Source organism: Pseudorca crassidens, chromosome 20 (assembly GCF_039906515.1).
Source record: "Pseudorca crassidens isolate mPseCra1 chromosome 20, mPseCra1.hap1, whole genome shotgun sequence".
Classification (NCBI taxonomy): Eukaryota; Metazoa; Chordata; class Mammalia; order Artiodactyla; family Delphinidae; genus Pseudorca; species Pseudorca crassidens.
The window spans coordinates 58,707,831-58,722,161 of record NC_090315.1 but is presented as its reverse complement, the minus strand read 5'-3'; the positions used below and the strand labels follow the sequence as shown (position 1 = coordinate 58,722,161).

The 14,331-nt window shown below is 51.9% G+C and overlaps 1 protein-coding gene across 1 annotated transcript in view; it reads right to left on the bottom strand.

The window, feature by feature from the left end:
- Nucleotides 1–4,225: 4,225 nt before the first annotated feature.
- Nucleotides 4,226–14,331, bottom strand: part of CRISPLD2 (cysteine rich secretory protein LCCL domain containing 2) — a 66,512-nt gene continuing 56,406 nt past the window's right edge. The window contains exon 15 of the mRNA XM_067720661.1: nt 4,226–6,679. Coding sequence (XP_067576762.1) covers nt 6,625–6,679 — 55 coding nt within the window. The 3' untranslated portion in view covers nt 4,226–6,624. The remainder of the gene's footprint in view (nt 6,680–14,331) is intronic.

Below are 14,331 nucleotides of genomic sequence, written 5' to 3'. Positions count from 1 at the left end.
CTGATTTATTTACTTATTTTTGGCTGCGTTGGGTCTTTGTTGATGCATGTGGGCTTTCTCTAGTTGCGGCGAGCGGGGGCTACTCTTTGTTGCAGGTGTGGGCTTCTCATTGCGGTGGCTTCTCTTGTTGCAGAACACAGGCTCTAGGCGCACCGGCTTCAGTAGTTGTGGCACGCAGGCTCCGTAGTTGTGGCTCATGGGCTTAGTTGCTCTGTGGCATGCGGGATCTTCCTGGGCCAGGGCTCTAACCTGTGTCCCCTGCACTGGCAGGCAGATTCTTAACCACTGCGCCACCAGAGAAGTCCAAAGCAGTCATCTTTCAACCACAAGGACACATGCCATGTGCTGTGGCTGGCAGAGCAGTAAGTGGGAAGGAACCTGGTCCTTGAGAACCTCCCATGCACTGCACCCTGCTCATCTAGGAAATGGAAATTTCTCACAGCATCCTCACCCTCCTACCTTCCACTGTGGTTGGGTCTCTGTTACATGCAGCCCAACACATTCCTAGCTGACATTTTGACAAAGAAAATCTAATGAGGATGTGAATTATTATATTTGACAAGTGTATTGAATTAGCAAGTTGCTGATGGAGATGTGTGCTTATTAGATGAGACAGCATGTGTCTGGTGCCCATTCAGTCCTGGCACATAGTGGCACTCGGCACAGGTGAGTTCCTTTGCCATCTTCCTGGGTCAGGTAGGGGCGGGGCAGTGGGCCCGGGCTAGTGACAGCAGGATGGAGAGGAAATATCCTTGGGACCACAGCCATGTTTGGGGTAAGAAGGTGAGAGCAGGTGAGCTGGGAGCCTGCTGCCTGATGAGCCGGCCCATCCCCGTCCAGCGTGGTGGCAGCCAGGTCCCACAGGGAGGCCTTCTGCCCACCTCGGAGGCAGGCCAGGCACTGACAGAAGAATTGGTTTAATGGTCTGTCTCCCTGGTCCTTGGGTGAAGGCTGCTACCAGTTTAGTTGGCCAAGATGAAAGAGTCAAAGGAATGCCATGAGGTTTTCAACACCTGGGCCTTTGGCAACAAATTAATTTTTTTAAGGGGCTAAAAGACTGTTTTAAGGCCCAGTGGTCAGCTAGGACAGGTTTTGGTTTGGTGTGAAAAACTAGAAGGACAATGGATAAAACACACAAAATCGAACCCGGTAAGACATAACGGCTTCAGGACCACCTACAAAGTTGTAGGGTTTTTGTTTTTCCTTTATAGAATGAAGGGGCCATGGTTGGAGGAGCCAGGATTCCATAGCTCATGTCACCCCTTCCGTGGGTCCCCAGGGCCCTCTGGGCAGGGCGGAGGAGGGAAAGGCAGGTCTCTGCTGGGAGCCAGAATCCGGAAAGAGGATTTAAAGTAGATCTAGTCTGAGGATCCTCCAGCTTCTGCTTGTATTCTTCCAAGGATGAGAAGCTCACTCCCTCTTCACTAGGGCCATTTCATCTTTGGAAGTTCCACCAATTTGAATCTTCTTTTTTGTATTTGGTAGAAGAAATCTGTCTCCCTGTGGCATGTAACCACTGGCACTAGTTCCATGCTGCAAAGCAATACAGTGATCAAATGTGGCAGCTGTGTGTGCCCACCAAGGGCTGAGCACGTCTCAAGTTCGCCCTCATTTAATCCGCATAACCACCCCTTCGAGTAGACACTGTTATTATTTCCCTTTAATGGAGGAGGCCACTGATGCTCAGAGAGGTTGAGCGACTTGCCCGGCATCACACAGCTGGTGAAGAGCTGATGTGGGAGTCAAACTCCGGCATGTCTGCGACCGAGCTCTTAACGCTTACACCGTATGACCCCTTCATGGCCCCCGGTCAGCCTCTCTTTGCTCTAAACGTTCCTGTTCTATCCCGATTCCTCGTGATAAACCTAGCAATGGGCACGTGACCCATCCGTGATGAAAGGGGTTTAGAAACAAGTCTGCTGGGTGATCCCTGAGAAAGGAGAGAATGCTGTGAGGAGGACCCACCCCTCATCCCTTCGTCCCGTCTCAGACTCAGTGTGGGGACAGTTTGCGGCCGGTGGCCGTCCTGACCACAGAGGATGGGGCGAGGTTTGCTGACCAGGTGTCCCGACATCTCTGAGCTGCTGTCCCTGAATCGTCTCCCTCCTGACTTCGCACGTAAGATATCTGAACGTTTTTCCGAGCAATGATTCTGCAATTGAACCAGCAGCAGAATCCCCCTGAGGGCTTGTTAACTCCCAGAGGTCTGACTCACTGGGTTTAGGCTGGGGCCTGAGAATCTGTCTTTCTGACAAGTCCTGGGGCTGTTAGATGGGGTCTGTGTTATCTGCAGCCCCAAAGCATGCCAACCAGTACGCAGAGTTGCCATTATTAGTCGAGCACCTTTCAGCCTACAGCTCCCCTGTAATCTCTGCACTGCGGTGAGGATGCTGTGAGAAATTCCCATTTCCGAGATGAGCAGCCTGAGGTCCAAAGAGGCAAGAGTGACTTGTCTGCGGTCCCTCCACTGGTAAGAGGTGGAGCTACCCAGGGACTCCCAAGTCCGTGCTCTGTCCCTGTGTCACCTTGTGGCGGCGCCCCCTCTGTCGGGGGTTCCCAAGCAGCGTGGCGCTGGCATTCAGCCTGCTTACAGCACTCCTGCAGACCTCTGCTGCGTCTCAGACGGATTCTGCAAGAAGGAAGGGCCAGCTCCCTCCTCAGCTGCCAGTACATCATTTGTATGTTGGAGGTTTGGGGCCCAGAAGTTTGGGGCCTGGGATTGTGGCATCCTGGGAGGTCAGAAGAACTTCCAGAAACAGGAGAAAGAGGCACACCAAGGAAGGCTGCAGATTCTGCGGGAGGAAAGCTGGAAGGAAGGCTCCCAGTGCCCTGGGGTTGCTGTCAGTGGGGTTGGGGAGGGCATTTCTACGGCCTTGACAATGCATCCGTCAGAAACCAGTATTTCCCAAACATCAGTCACTATTCCCCCATCTTCGTGGGTTCTGCGGCCCACCTGCACACCTGCTTATGTGATATTTTAAAATCAACATTTAAAAAGCCTTAGATATACTTAGTAAAAAGGAAACCTGGGAGGGCTTCCCTGGTGGCGCGGTGGTTGAGAGTCCACCTGCCGATGCAGGCGACACAGGTTCGTGCTCCGGTCCGGGAAGATCCCACATGCCGCAGAGCGGCTGGGCCCATGAGCCACGGCCGCTGAGCCTGCGCGTCCGGAGCCTGTGCTCCGCAGCGGGAGAGGCCACAGCAGTGAGAGGCCCGCGTACCGCAAAAAAAAAAAAAGGAAAGCTGGGAATCCCATGGTGGTCTAGCAGTTAGGACTCTGAGCTTCCACTGCAGGGGGCACGGGTTCGATCCCTGGTCGGGGAACTAAGATCCCGCATGCCACATGCACAGCCAAAGAATTTTAAAAACTTAAAAAAAAAAAGGAACGCTAACCCCGCCATCAATGAAAATGAGAAGCACTTGTTATAAACAGAAGGCCCATGAGAGCAAAGGCGGAGGGTGGGTGGCGGGAAGGAAGTCAGCCAGGAGCTCCCTAAGTCGCTCGTAGCTGACAGCGTTTGGAACACGGGGACACAAGACTCAACTGGGCACAAAGGGGCTGATGCCTGGGAAGATGGTGACTGTTAAGGACTGAATGGGGTTCCCCCCTCCCCAAATGCATACGTTGGAAGCCTTAACGCCTGACATGACTGTATCTGGAGATGGAGCCTTTTAAGGAGATAATTAAAAGTTAAATGGAGTCTACAGGATAAGGCCCTGATCCTACAGGACCCGTGTCCTTATAAGACGAGGAAGAGACACCAGGGATGCTCGAACAAAGAAGAGGACACAGTGAGATGGTGGCCGTCTGCAAGCCAAGGAGAGAGGCCTCAGGAGAAAGCAGCCCTGCGGCCCCTTGATCTTGGACTGCCAGCCTCTGGAAGCGTGGGGAAATAAACCTCTGTGGTGTGAGCTCCCCCGCCTGCGGTGCCCAAGCTGACTAGGACAGTGCTGGAATGAGGCTAAGCCTGTCGTACTCACCACGCAGAGTGTGATTGGGAGGTCAGCAGTCTCAGCGCCACCCGGAGCCCGTGGAAACTGCAGCCCCTCAGGCCCCAGCCCAGACCTGCCAGACCCGGAACCTGCGTTTCGACAAGCCCCGCCCCCCGCCCCACGTGCTTCACGCACATCTCAGGTGAAGATACTGCAACAATTAGCATCTGGACGCCCCGGGGCGCCACGTTCCTGGGAGGAGTGTCCTAGAAAAAAGTAACGAGCCTGCAAGGAGGTTTTCATTGTTTTATTCCACAGACTGTTGAGATGTGTCCGTAAGAGATATGTCCCAGAGACGTTTTAGAAATCAAACCAGTTTTATTGAAACGACAGCAACGTGGTCCCTGTTCATGCGAAGCACACACAACATTTACAATAAACTTTTGTACATAGGAAGTAGTAAAATACATCATTTTTCATAGAAAAAAGCACACACGTAAGCTGCGGGCTGAGTGAGCCTACAGACAGTATGAAAAATCAGAACACGATGGGGAACAAATCAGAAGGACACCAAAATTTTTCATTTTGGGGGCCCCAGTAACACTGTTGGCCGGAGTTATGTTTTTATGGGTTTAGTGCTGAGGGCATGACGGCCCTTTAAACACGCTAAATTAGAAGGGGGTCCCTGATTACAAGGTCTTATACTTTGTAGCACTGTGTCCATTTCCAGAAGATAAATGGTTCCAGTTTCACAATGTTTGTGAAGGTGAAAAAGACAGCAAGGTCTGGTTCTGGGCGAGGAGTTTCCAGCCCATTAGACGGCCGGTTAATGAGGCGTTCAGGAACTCGGGAATTTGATTTCAACATGAGAGCAGTCCACTCACACTGGACGTTTCAGATTCTCCCTCCGGCAGGATGCTTCAAAGGCAAACCTACTGAAATTCCCCAGGACCGTCACTAATTCTAAAAACCCAAGCTTGCAGTCTGGACGTGGCCACAGACATAAGGGCCTGGTGACAAGCAAAAGTCCGACAGCGTAATACCTAGCATCCGGACGGTTCCAAGGACTCAGATCTTTGGCAGGAACTAGACGCGGTATTGGACAGTCTGACCAAATTCTTCCGCACTGACATTTGGAGTCGAACAGTCAGTACTTGCGCATTATAACAAGCCCACAACGCACGAAGCAAAAACACAGTCCGCGCATCTCAGCTCTGTCAAGCTAAGAGTTTCATTACTTTTACAAACTCCTTTGGGGTGGGGGTGGGGGGAAGCTATCTACCTTCTGTTTCTTCACTAATTAGGGTTGCCCTGAAACAACACACCAACGTGGTTCCCCAGGTGGAGTTCCTTGTCCAGACTATGTTAGGTTTTGTTTGTTTGTTCATTTTAAACTTTCTGCTGGTTCTTCTGCCTTTGAAATATTCTGATGGAGACTGAAATCAACTTTGAAGTCAGCATTCACGAAAGTGATCTACTGGCCAGCCTGGTGGAGGAGGGTGGAATTTTACCTTCTGCAAAGAAATGCTATTTACAAAAGGGTATTTTATTTCACTGTGGGTTTTGGGTCTAGGCTGCTGAAGAAGTTTTGTACAGCGACGGCAGCCAGAGAGCACCGCACTCCTCAGAGCCTCAGGAACATTTGGCAAGAACTGTTTCACAAAAATAGGAAGAGAAATCCTTCCAGTGTGTTACCATCTCCTGTTGTTATGCCGCAGGACGGTTTCATAACTGCAGGCTGTCCCTCTTCCCAGAGCTGCTAACCTCGGCGAGGAATGTACTGAGGAATGAAGCCATTCCTCTCATGGCTAAAAAAATAGGTCATCCGACGGACGGGAAATCTGCACAATTCAGTGCCGTTTTTTAAAGGCAGCAACAAAACAGCCCTACTTTGGCTGTTCTTAGACATCTCGGTGGAACCCACAAAGACAAGGAGTCGGAAAGAAAAAAGTGGGCTTCAAACAGAATTGTTTGCCAAGCAAAGACCCTGGCGGGAGACACAAAAACCAGTCTGGGCAGGGTGTGACCCACAGCAGGGAGGGGATCAAGAAAGGGTCCTGGTTCATTAGTCCTCAGTGAGACCAAAGGTCACGGCAGCAAATAGACGGGCCACGTGGACGAAGGGAAGGACCAAGACAAGACATATCTCTGGAGTTACGGCTGAACTCGAAGGAAACCAGCACTGCTGTGTATAGAACCAGCCTGCACAGAGCAGGACGGGAAGAGGACGGGTGCCAGGGCAGAGTCCCCTTGTTCCGGCCCATTTGTCTGACCAGCAAACATGAAACCCATTTTTCTCCATTGGTAGGGACGGCCTGTGTTTTTAAATGTTTTAAATAGCTACCTCTACTCCATCCCTGAAACTCCCCCCTGAGCGTTCTCAGTACGCCCCTTCCCACACCCCTGAATGCCTCGCAGCGTCAGCTCCACAGCCTTTGGAATGCTCTCTGCATCCACAACAGAACACCTCCCAGGGGGAGACCCCCAGGCCTCAGCAGGATGGTCACCGGCTGTCTGCTCAGGACCCCAAGATGCTCCCCTGGGTGGAGCTGAGACCAAGGCACGGCGGATGGGACACGACGCCAATCAAAGGAAGTTTCCCCGGCCCACCCCCCAAACGACAAAATAAAAATAAAAAGCGAACCCCCGAAGCCCTCTTGAAGACGCCCCCTTCTCCCCGACCCTGCAAGCTCACGGCCTGACGGCAAAGATCCGGAAGGCCTTTCCGTTTCGAGGGGTCCTCAAGCTGAAAAAGAAGGGAGAGCACACGTTACCGAAAGATCTGCAGGGATGGAGCGGGAACGGGGGGGGAACTGGGTGTCCCCAAGTCCCCGCGGTGGAGGAAGCATGGCCGAGGGACAGTTGGCGAAGCTGTTGGGAGCAGAGCATGCCCCAGCCAGGAGGAGCTGGCAAAGCCCTTTGCCTCTGCAGACGCGCCTGGGTCTCAACTGAGGTCAGGGCTGTTAACTTGGAATTTGCTGGCCCCTGTCTGCCTGAACTGAACCCAGCCTCCAAGACTTCTGCCTGGTTTTTGGTACCACCTGTCAACCCAGAGAGTGGCCACCTGCTTGACCGATGAATAGGACGGCATTATAACAAGAATGCACGTGCTCCTGTTACTAGAATGGGCGCACCGATCCGACTGGGCTCAGATATTGTGCAAAGGATTTTCTATACGCCTTTACCTCCTTCTGATGAAGACCCATTAGTATCCCTATTTTGCAGGCAAAGGAGAAATTAAGCTTCTGCAAGGTCACACAGCCAGTAAAAACCACCCTCTCAAGATAGGAGCTAAATCCTTTAGCTAACTGCATGCCTTTAAAAACAACAAACAAAAACTTCATTAAGATATAGCATGCCATGAAATTCACACTTCTGAAGCGTACAATTCAATGATGTTTAGTGATGGGGGGGCGGGGCTTGTGCAATCATCTCCACGATCCAGTTGTGGAGTGACCCCGGCTGCCCTGCTCGTTTCTCGAAAGCTCAGATTCCAGGGCCCTCCTCAGGCCTCTGGGCTACAGGATTTCCCTGGATCCTCTGCCCAAATGACTAGTCTGGGAGAACCACCCGGAGCTACGAGGCACTCAGCTGTTGGACGTGGTGGGTAAGCCGCACTGGGGACCACTGCCAGGCTCCGGGATGCTGACTCACTACCAGCAATTCTACAGACGGCGCAGTGGGTGCCTCCACGCACAGGGCCCCCCGACAACCCAGGGACAAGGGGCCCCTCAGGCTGTCGTCCAGGCAGGTACCCTAAGGTTCCTGGAGGTCCTGCCCAGTCCTACCAAGCATCCCCATTGAACAACCGGCCCACCCGGAAGGCACGAGCGGGCCCCGCTGAACCGGGTGTGAATTTCTCAACACAGCACACAGCTGGCCGACTAGGTATCATGTGACACCAGCTGTGGTCCCTTCCACTGCTTCAGGCAAGGGGGGGGGTTCCTATTGTTCAAGCTTCAAACATTTACTGAGCTCTAGTTCTCCTAGGAAAGTTGCCAGTTGTATGCGTGTGATGAAAAACAAGTGTGATCGAATAAATTATAAAATAATCTCCTTTTCTAAATCTTGCCCTCTGACTCTTTTTAGCCTAGTTTGTAGCTCCCACAGGTATACGAAAAGGAATGTAAATTGGTACAGCATTTCTGGACAATTTTCACAGAAGGTACTGGATGAATTTTCTAAAAGATATTGAACAATGTTCGTAATGGGCATTAAAACTCCTACAAGCACTTCTGAACAAAGAGCTGAACTCAGCGTTTTGTCTGTCATTCAACCAGTGTTTACTGAAGACCTACTATGCACAGGCATCAAGCTGGGTGTCAGGGACACAGGGTTAACCAGACCGATGGGATTCTCGCCTTCAGGGAGCTTATACAGTCTGGGGGGTGGGAGATCAACAGCTAACTATGTGTGAGAAATACAATAATTTCAGACAGTGGTGGGTGCTGGGAGGAAAACAGCACAGGGTGACGGGATCAGATCAGACCGGGGAGGTGGGCTACTGGAGACCCAACAGCAGGAGGACGCTTCCTCGGGCAGGTGGCATTTGTATGTCGGTCTGAACGACGTGCGGGCCCAGCCATGGGAGGTATAGGAGCTGGGAGGGTCTGGGGTTGGATACCGACAGGTGCAAAGGCCCTGAGGCGAGATCTTGGTATCCAGGAACAGAGAGAAGGCTAGTGACAGGCACTGCTGTGACGAGGAGGGTGATGCACCAGGAGGGTGGAGAAGCGGGTGGGGTGGTTGTAGGTGTGGACTGCCCGTAAGGGGTAAGGGGCGAGGATTTTATTCTCAGCCCTAGGGGGCAGGGTACCAACAGGAGAGAGGCACACTGTGCATCCCAGAAAGAAGTCGATTTGGTAGCTGTGGCTACTCTGATAAAAGGAAGTTACCTAAGAAAAGTGTGGGGAAAGCACATGGGCTTGTGCAAAGATGTTCTTTGCTGTGTTGTTTACAAGAGCAAAAGAGAAAAAGGAAACAACCCAGATGCCAGTCAGCTGGGTAAAGAAATGATGGTCTGGCCACACAATGGAATAGCGTGGAGCCACAGGAGTGACGACGTGGCTACGTCAGGCATTGGAAATGTCGGAAAGACACTCACAACCTGTTGCCGATTGAAAAATAAAATGAACCGAACGATGCAGAGAGTCTGATCCCTTTTTTTTGTAGAAACAAAAACAAAACAAACACATAAGAAATAAGCTGTTAGTGTGTAAACAGGAAAAATCTGGAAGGGAACATACCAGAATGTTTACAGTGGGTGTTTCTGGCTATGGGGTTTTCCATGAAAGTAATTTCTTTTCTCTCTTTTTTTTTTTAATTTAAAAAAATGTTTTGGCCACACCGCACGGCACGCGGGATCTTAGTTCCCCAACCGGGGATCGAACCCACGCCCCCTGCAGTGGAAGCGCAGAGTCTTAACCACTGGACCGCCAGGGAAGTCCCATGATAGTAATTTCTTAATATTATTTTCGCTATTTCTTGAAGTTTCTCTAATCTTATTATGAAAAGTAGGGGGGAGAAAAGGAAGGAAGGAAGGGAGAAGGAGAGAAAGGAAAAGAAAGAAAGAGAGAGAGAGGAAGAGAGAGGGAGGGAGAGAGGAATGGAGGAAGGAAGGGTGGGATGGATGGAAGGGAGGGAAAACCAGCACAAAAATCCCCTCGCAGAACTGGGAGAGAACCTCAGCTGGACTGAGAAGCTTCTGGGGCATCCCCTTGGGCTGACTTAGTGCCCAAGGGTCGCTGACCTATTGGATGAGCTGGGATGGGTGCTCTGGGAAAGGTCGAGTGTCTGCAGCCTCGGGCGGTGTCACCAGCCCAGCTCTGGTGAGTGATTCCAGGCTCCTGACGGCCACTCACCCTGCCCTCGGCTCCAGGGTTCAGCTCTTTGTGCCAGCGGCTGTACCCAGCACACACACCACCATATCCCAGACGCTGCCTCCATCCTTTAAGTAATCTTACCCCGTCCGTGCCTCACAGCCCCGCACGAGATCTCTAGGGTTCCTCCCACTTACAGAGAGGGAACCAAGGCTCTGAGAGGGGATGTGATTTGCCCCAAATCCAACACCTGTTCCAGGTACAGCTGGGAGGTGGATGCTCTGGGACCCTTTCCTAACCCTTATCCCAAATGGGTGGGCTGTGGCCACGCCATCCCTGAGGACCACACTGGCCAAGCCCGCATGGCAGTGGGGGGACTCAGAGGCTGGGAGCCCCTCGGAGGCGGGAGGTCGCAGGTCCTCCAGGAGCCGCAAGCATAAGGCTGCGTCCTGGAGGCTCACTCCTGCCGGTGAAAATTACTCAGGCAGGAATTGATTGGCGTGCGGCAGCACACAACACAGACTGGATTAAAGAGAGAGGACAGCCAGCCATCTGTCCTGGGAGGGACGGAGGGGTTGTCCACCAGTTGGCCGCTGACCCCATGGAGTCACGGAACCCAGCGATAAAAGGATGGCGGAGTATTGCTCTTCTGGCTTTTAAATGTGCAATATCTTGTTTATTATTAATATCACTTATATGTATACACGTACGTCTTTGTATTTATATATGTGTGTGTGTCATACATATATATACAATTTTTCTTTTGAAGATTCTAACCCTACTCTCCCACAGTCGCACCCTCTACTGACCTTCCAGGAAAATTCAAGAGTCAGACACAGTTTCAGATCTTATCTGTCGGACCTTGGGGTGGTCAATCTGTTTCTCTGAGTCTCAGTTCCCACATAGGTAAACAGGGTCCATAAAAGTACCCCCTCCTCAGGGACCCTGTAGGAAGTGAATGAGCTTCTCCAGGGAAAGCATCTGAGTCAGTGCTTCGCAGTTAGCAGGCGCTCAAAGCCATGGGCTGTGGATACCGTCACCCTGCTAGGTTTAAGCCTCATTCTCCCATCGGGAGAATGGTGGGTACATGCACGGCGATGAACAAGTTATCCACACAAAAGCCCAATCCCCAACGAATCAGCAAACCTCTTCATCTTATTTCATGAACTATGAAATATTTTTTTGGGAAAAAAATTTCAGAGCAGGGTGTATACACAATCTCCATTTTCATTTTTACGTGTGTTGCCCGGGGGAAAAAAAGGCCTGGAAGAGCTATAAGTAAGCAGTTAACAGAGGTTAATGGGATGCCTGCGGGAACTCTTTTTTTCTAATCCCTAGACATATTATTTAAATAATAAGTATGTATTTCTTTTCTAATAAATATTTTAGGGTTACAAACAAGTATACCTTAGGACTGTAAGGCTCACCCCAACCCCTTCTGGGAAGGGCCTGTGCCCCAAGGTCAATGACTTGTCTGCAGTGAGGAGTCACGTGTGCTGGTTATAAGCATGGGTGCTGGAGCAGGCGTCCTGGGTTCAAGTCCTGGCCCTGCTGCTTGCTGGCTGAGTGACCTTGGGCAAGTTGCTTTACCTCTCTGTGCCTCCCTTTCCTTACTGATAAACTGTCGTCCCTGCCTCATGGGGCTGTTGGAGGACGAGATGAGCTAATGTGTGTACAGATCTTAAGAGCGCTGGGAAGCGGGAACAGGCAGGGAGGGAGACGGCAGAGGAAACCAGTTCAGCCTTGGTCCAGCTGGCCTGGGGGAGAGTGCTAAGCTCATTCGATCTGGAAATAACGGCTCAATGGTTTCTGCTTCCCAGAGTTTCTGGACATGCCGAGAGATTTTCAGACGTCCAACGCTTGAGACTCCCAGAGCTCACAGTGGCTACCGAGTGCTTGAAATGCAGCTCGCCCAAACTGAGACGTGCTCTGTGTGCAAAAATAGCCGGCAGGTCTCCCAGCTCTTACGAGTGAAGGAGAGTGCAAGCTTCTCATCAATACTTCTATTCATACGTATTGAAGATCATATTTTTGATACACTGGATTAAATGAAATATACTCTAAATTCTCCCTTCTGTTTCTTTTTACTGTGATTACTAGAAACTTCAAAATCCCATATGTGGCTCGCGGTACGCGTCTGGGACATGCCGCAGTAAACAGAGGCCCCTGAGGATGAAGATTTTTGTCTCTTCCGTCCCTGCCATGGCTCCGGCCCCGAGGACAGTGTCCAGCACACAGGAGCTGCCCCATAAATGCTAGTTCAGTGAGTCTACTATTTGGATAAAGGTCCATCCACATACATACCATCAACCTCTATAAACAGGTTATATCTGTTAAAACCAAGTAACCAAGGATGTTATCTGTCATTGTGTGGTATATTTCCCAATCTCATTGTAAAATCTGTCTTAAAAAATGGTCCTGGGGGCTTCCCTGGTGGCACAGTGGTTCAGAGTCCGCCTGCCGATGCAGGGGACACGGGTTCGTGCCCCGGTCCGGGAGGATCCCACATGCCGCGGAGCGGCTGGGCCCGTAAGCCATGGCCGCTGAGCCTGCACGTCCGGAGCCTGTGCTCCGCAATGGGAGAGGCCACAGCAGTGAGAGCCCCGTGTACCGCAAAAAAAAAAAAAAAAAAAGTAGTCCTGGTCTCAGAAAAAATCCTGAACTGATATCCATCCAGATGTCCAGCTTCTTTCCGAGAACATCTGGACAAACCCTGGTCCCAACATCTGAAGCTCTTCCACACCCCTCTTCCTTCCCTTCCTTCATGCGCACGTGCGGGAGAGAGAAAGTGCCTGTCCTCTTACATTATCCCAGTTCTGCATGGTCATCTTTCAAAACTTTCAGGAAATCCTCTTCTAAAAACAGACAATTGCTAAACCAAAGCCACTCTGAAGCAGAAACAACTTTTGGCCCGTGTCCTGAGAATTCTGTAGAGGAGGTTTTGTTTGTTTGATGGATTGAAGGATTCCCTAAATTTAGAATGCAGCTTGCTGTGAACGGGTTGCTATATGTCCAGTGTCCACATCTCCCTTGGGACTGCTGTGACCACTCCACGGTCCCAGCAGACACTGGGGACAGAGCCACCCTCCGGTCCCAGGCTGGGTTCCCAGAGTTCCTAATGGGAACAGGCTCTGGGGAAATTTCTCAGCCCTCGTCTCTACGCAGAGGGCCACCGAGGTCCCATCTAAACAAGGGGAGGATGGGGCATGGCCCTGCCTGGGGCATCCAGATATCTCTGCAGGAGCCACGTCACCAGGGAGGCACCTCCAGATAGTAAGGTGGGGCCCCGCTTGGTGTACTCGGCTCCCTGGTACCTCCCTCCACAGCTATGATGCCTGTGCCCTGCTACAGATGATGCTGTTATTTCTGCATGGTCTGTGCCCCAACTAGATGATAGGCCCCACCAGGGCAGAGGTCCCAGTGCCTGGGACATCGTAAGGGCTCACCACGCATATGCCACCTGATGGGTGAGTGCAGGTGGAAAGGATGGATGCCAGGGCGAAAAAACAATTCCTGTAGGATGCTTTTGTCCTTGTCCAGAAGATAATCCATGCGGGCTATTTCCTACAACCGAGTTACCTGCCCCTACGTGACAAGAACCATAGCGTCTTGAGGTTTGCAACAGGCCTTAGAGGTTATGTCATAGCAACGAGGCCAGCGGATCCATCAGACACTTACTCAGAGCCACTGGGTGAGTGCTTTGCCCATACTGTCTCATTTAATCCTCACAGTAGCCACTGACAGAGGAAGGGACCGAGGTGTGGGGAGACTGCCTGCCCAAGGACACCCAGCTGGTGAGCAGTGCGGCGGGGTCGCAAACGCCATCGGACCCTGTGTGCCCTCCTGGCCTGGTCTCTTCCCTCTGTACGTGCAGGGCGGACTCTATCATGCTGGTGCCCACGGATCCCAGCACCGGTCCAGGCCACCCTGAATACGTAGGAAATCAATGACTCTGCATCACAAACTATCAGAATCATGGGCGGTGCCGACTGTGTGCCAGGGACGTGGTCACCCTGGCGTCACCCTCACAGTAGCGGCTCTCACCCTCCAGTGGGCATCAGGACCCCCAGAGGGCAGGTCCACGCAGCCTGCCCAGCCCGTTCCCCGGGGGTGTGTCTGAGGGGGGCCGTAGAACGTGCTTTTCTAGCAAAGCCCCCGTTGATCTCGATGCTGCTGGTACGGGAGCCACTTGGAGACCCACTGTTTTACCACCACCCCAGGGGGCAGGTGCTATCATTTTCCCCTCTAAAGCTTGGGAAACTCACCCACACATCACCACAGATTCCAGCACGCAGGACCTACTCAGGGGAAAGGGTTCGAGAAGGAACGGAAGCAGAATCTCCACTTGCTAAAACTTTTCTGAATATTGTGGGGGGCATCAACCACCCCGGGGCCTGGAAAAGGCTGCCTGGAAGAAGACACGGTCGGCCTTCCGCATCCGCAGGCTCTGCATCCGTGCACCCACGATTCAACCATCCGTGGCTGCGGAGTCCGTGGATGTAGACGGCCTCCTGTACTCTGACACTGTAGGTAAGGACCTGAGCATCCGCAGATTGGGGTATCTCTGGGGGATCCTGGA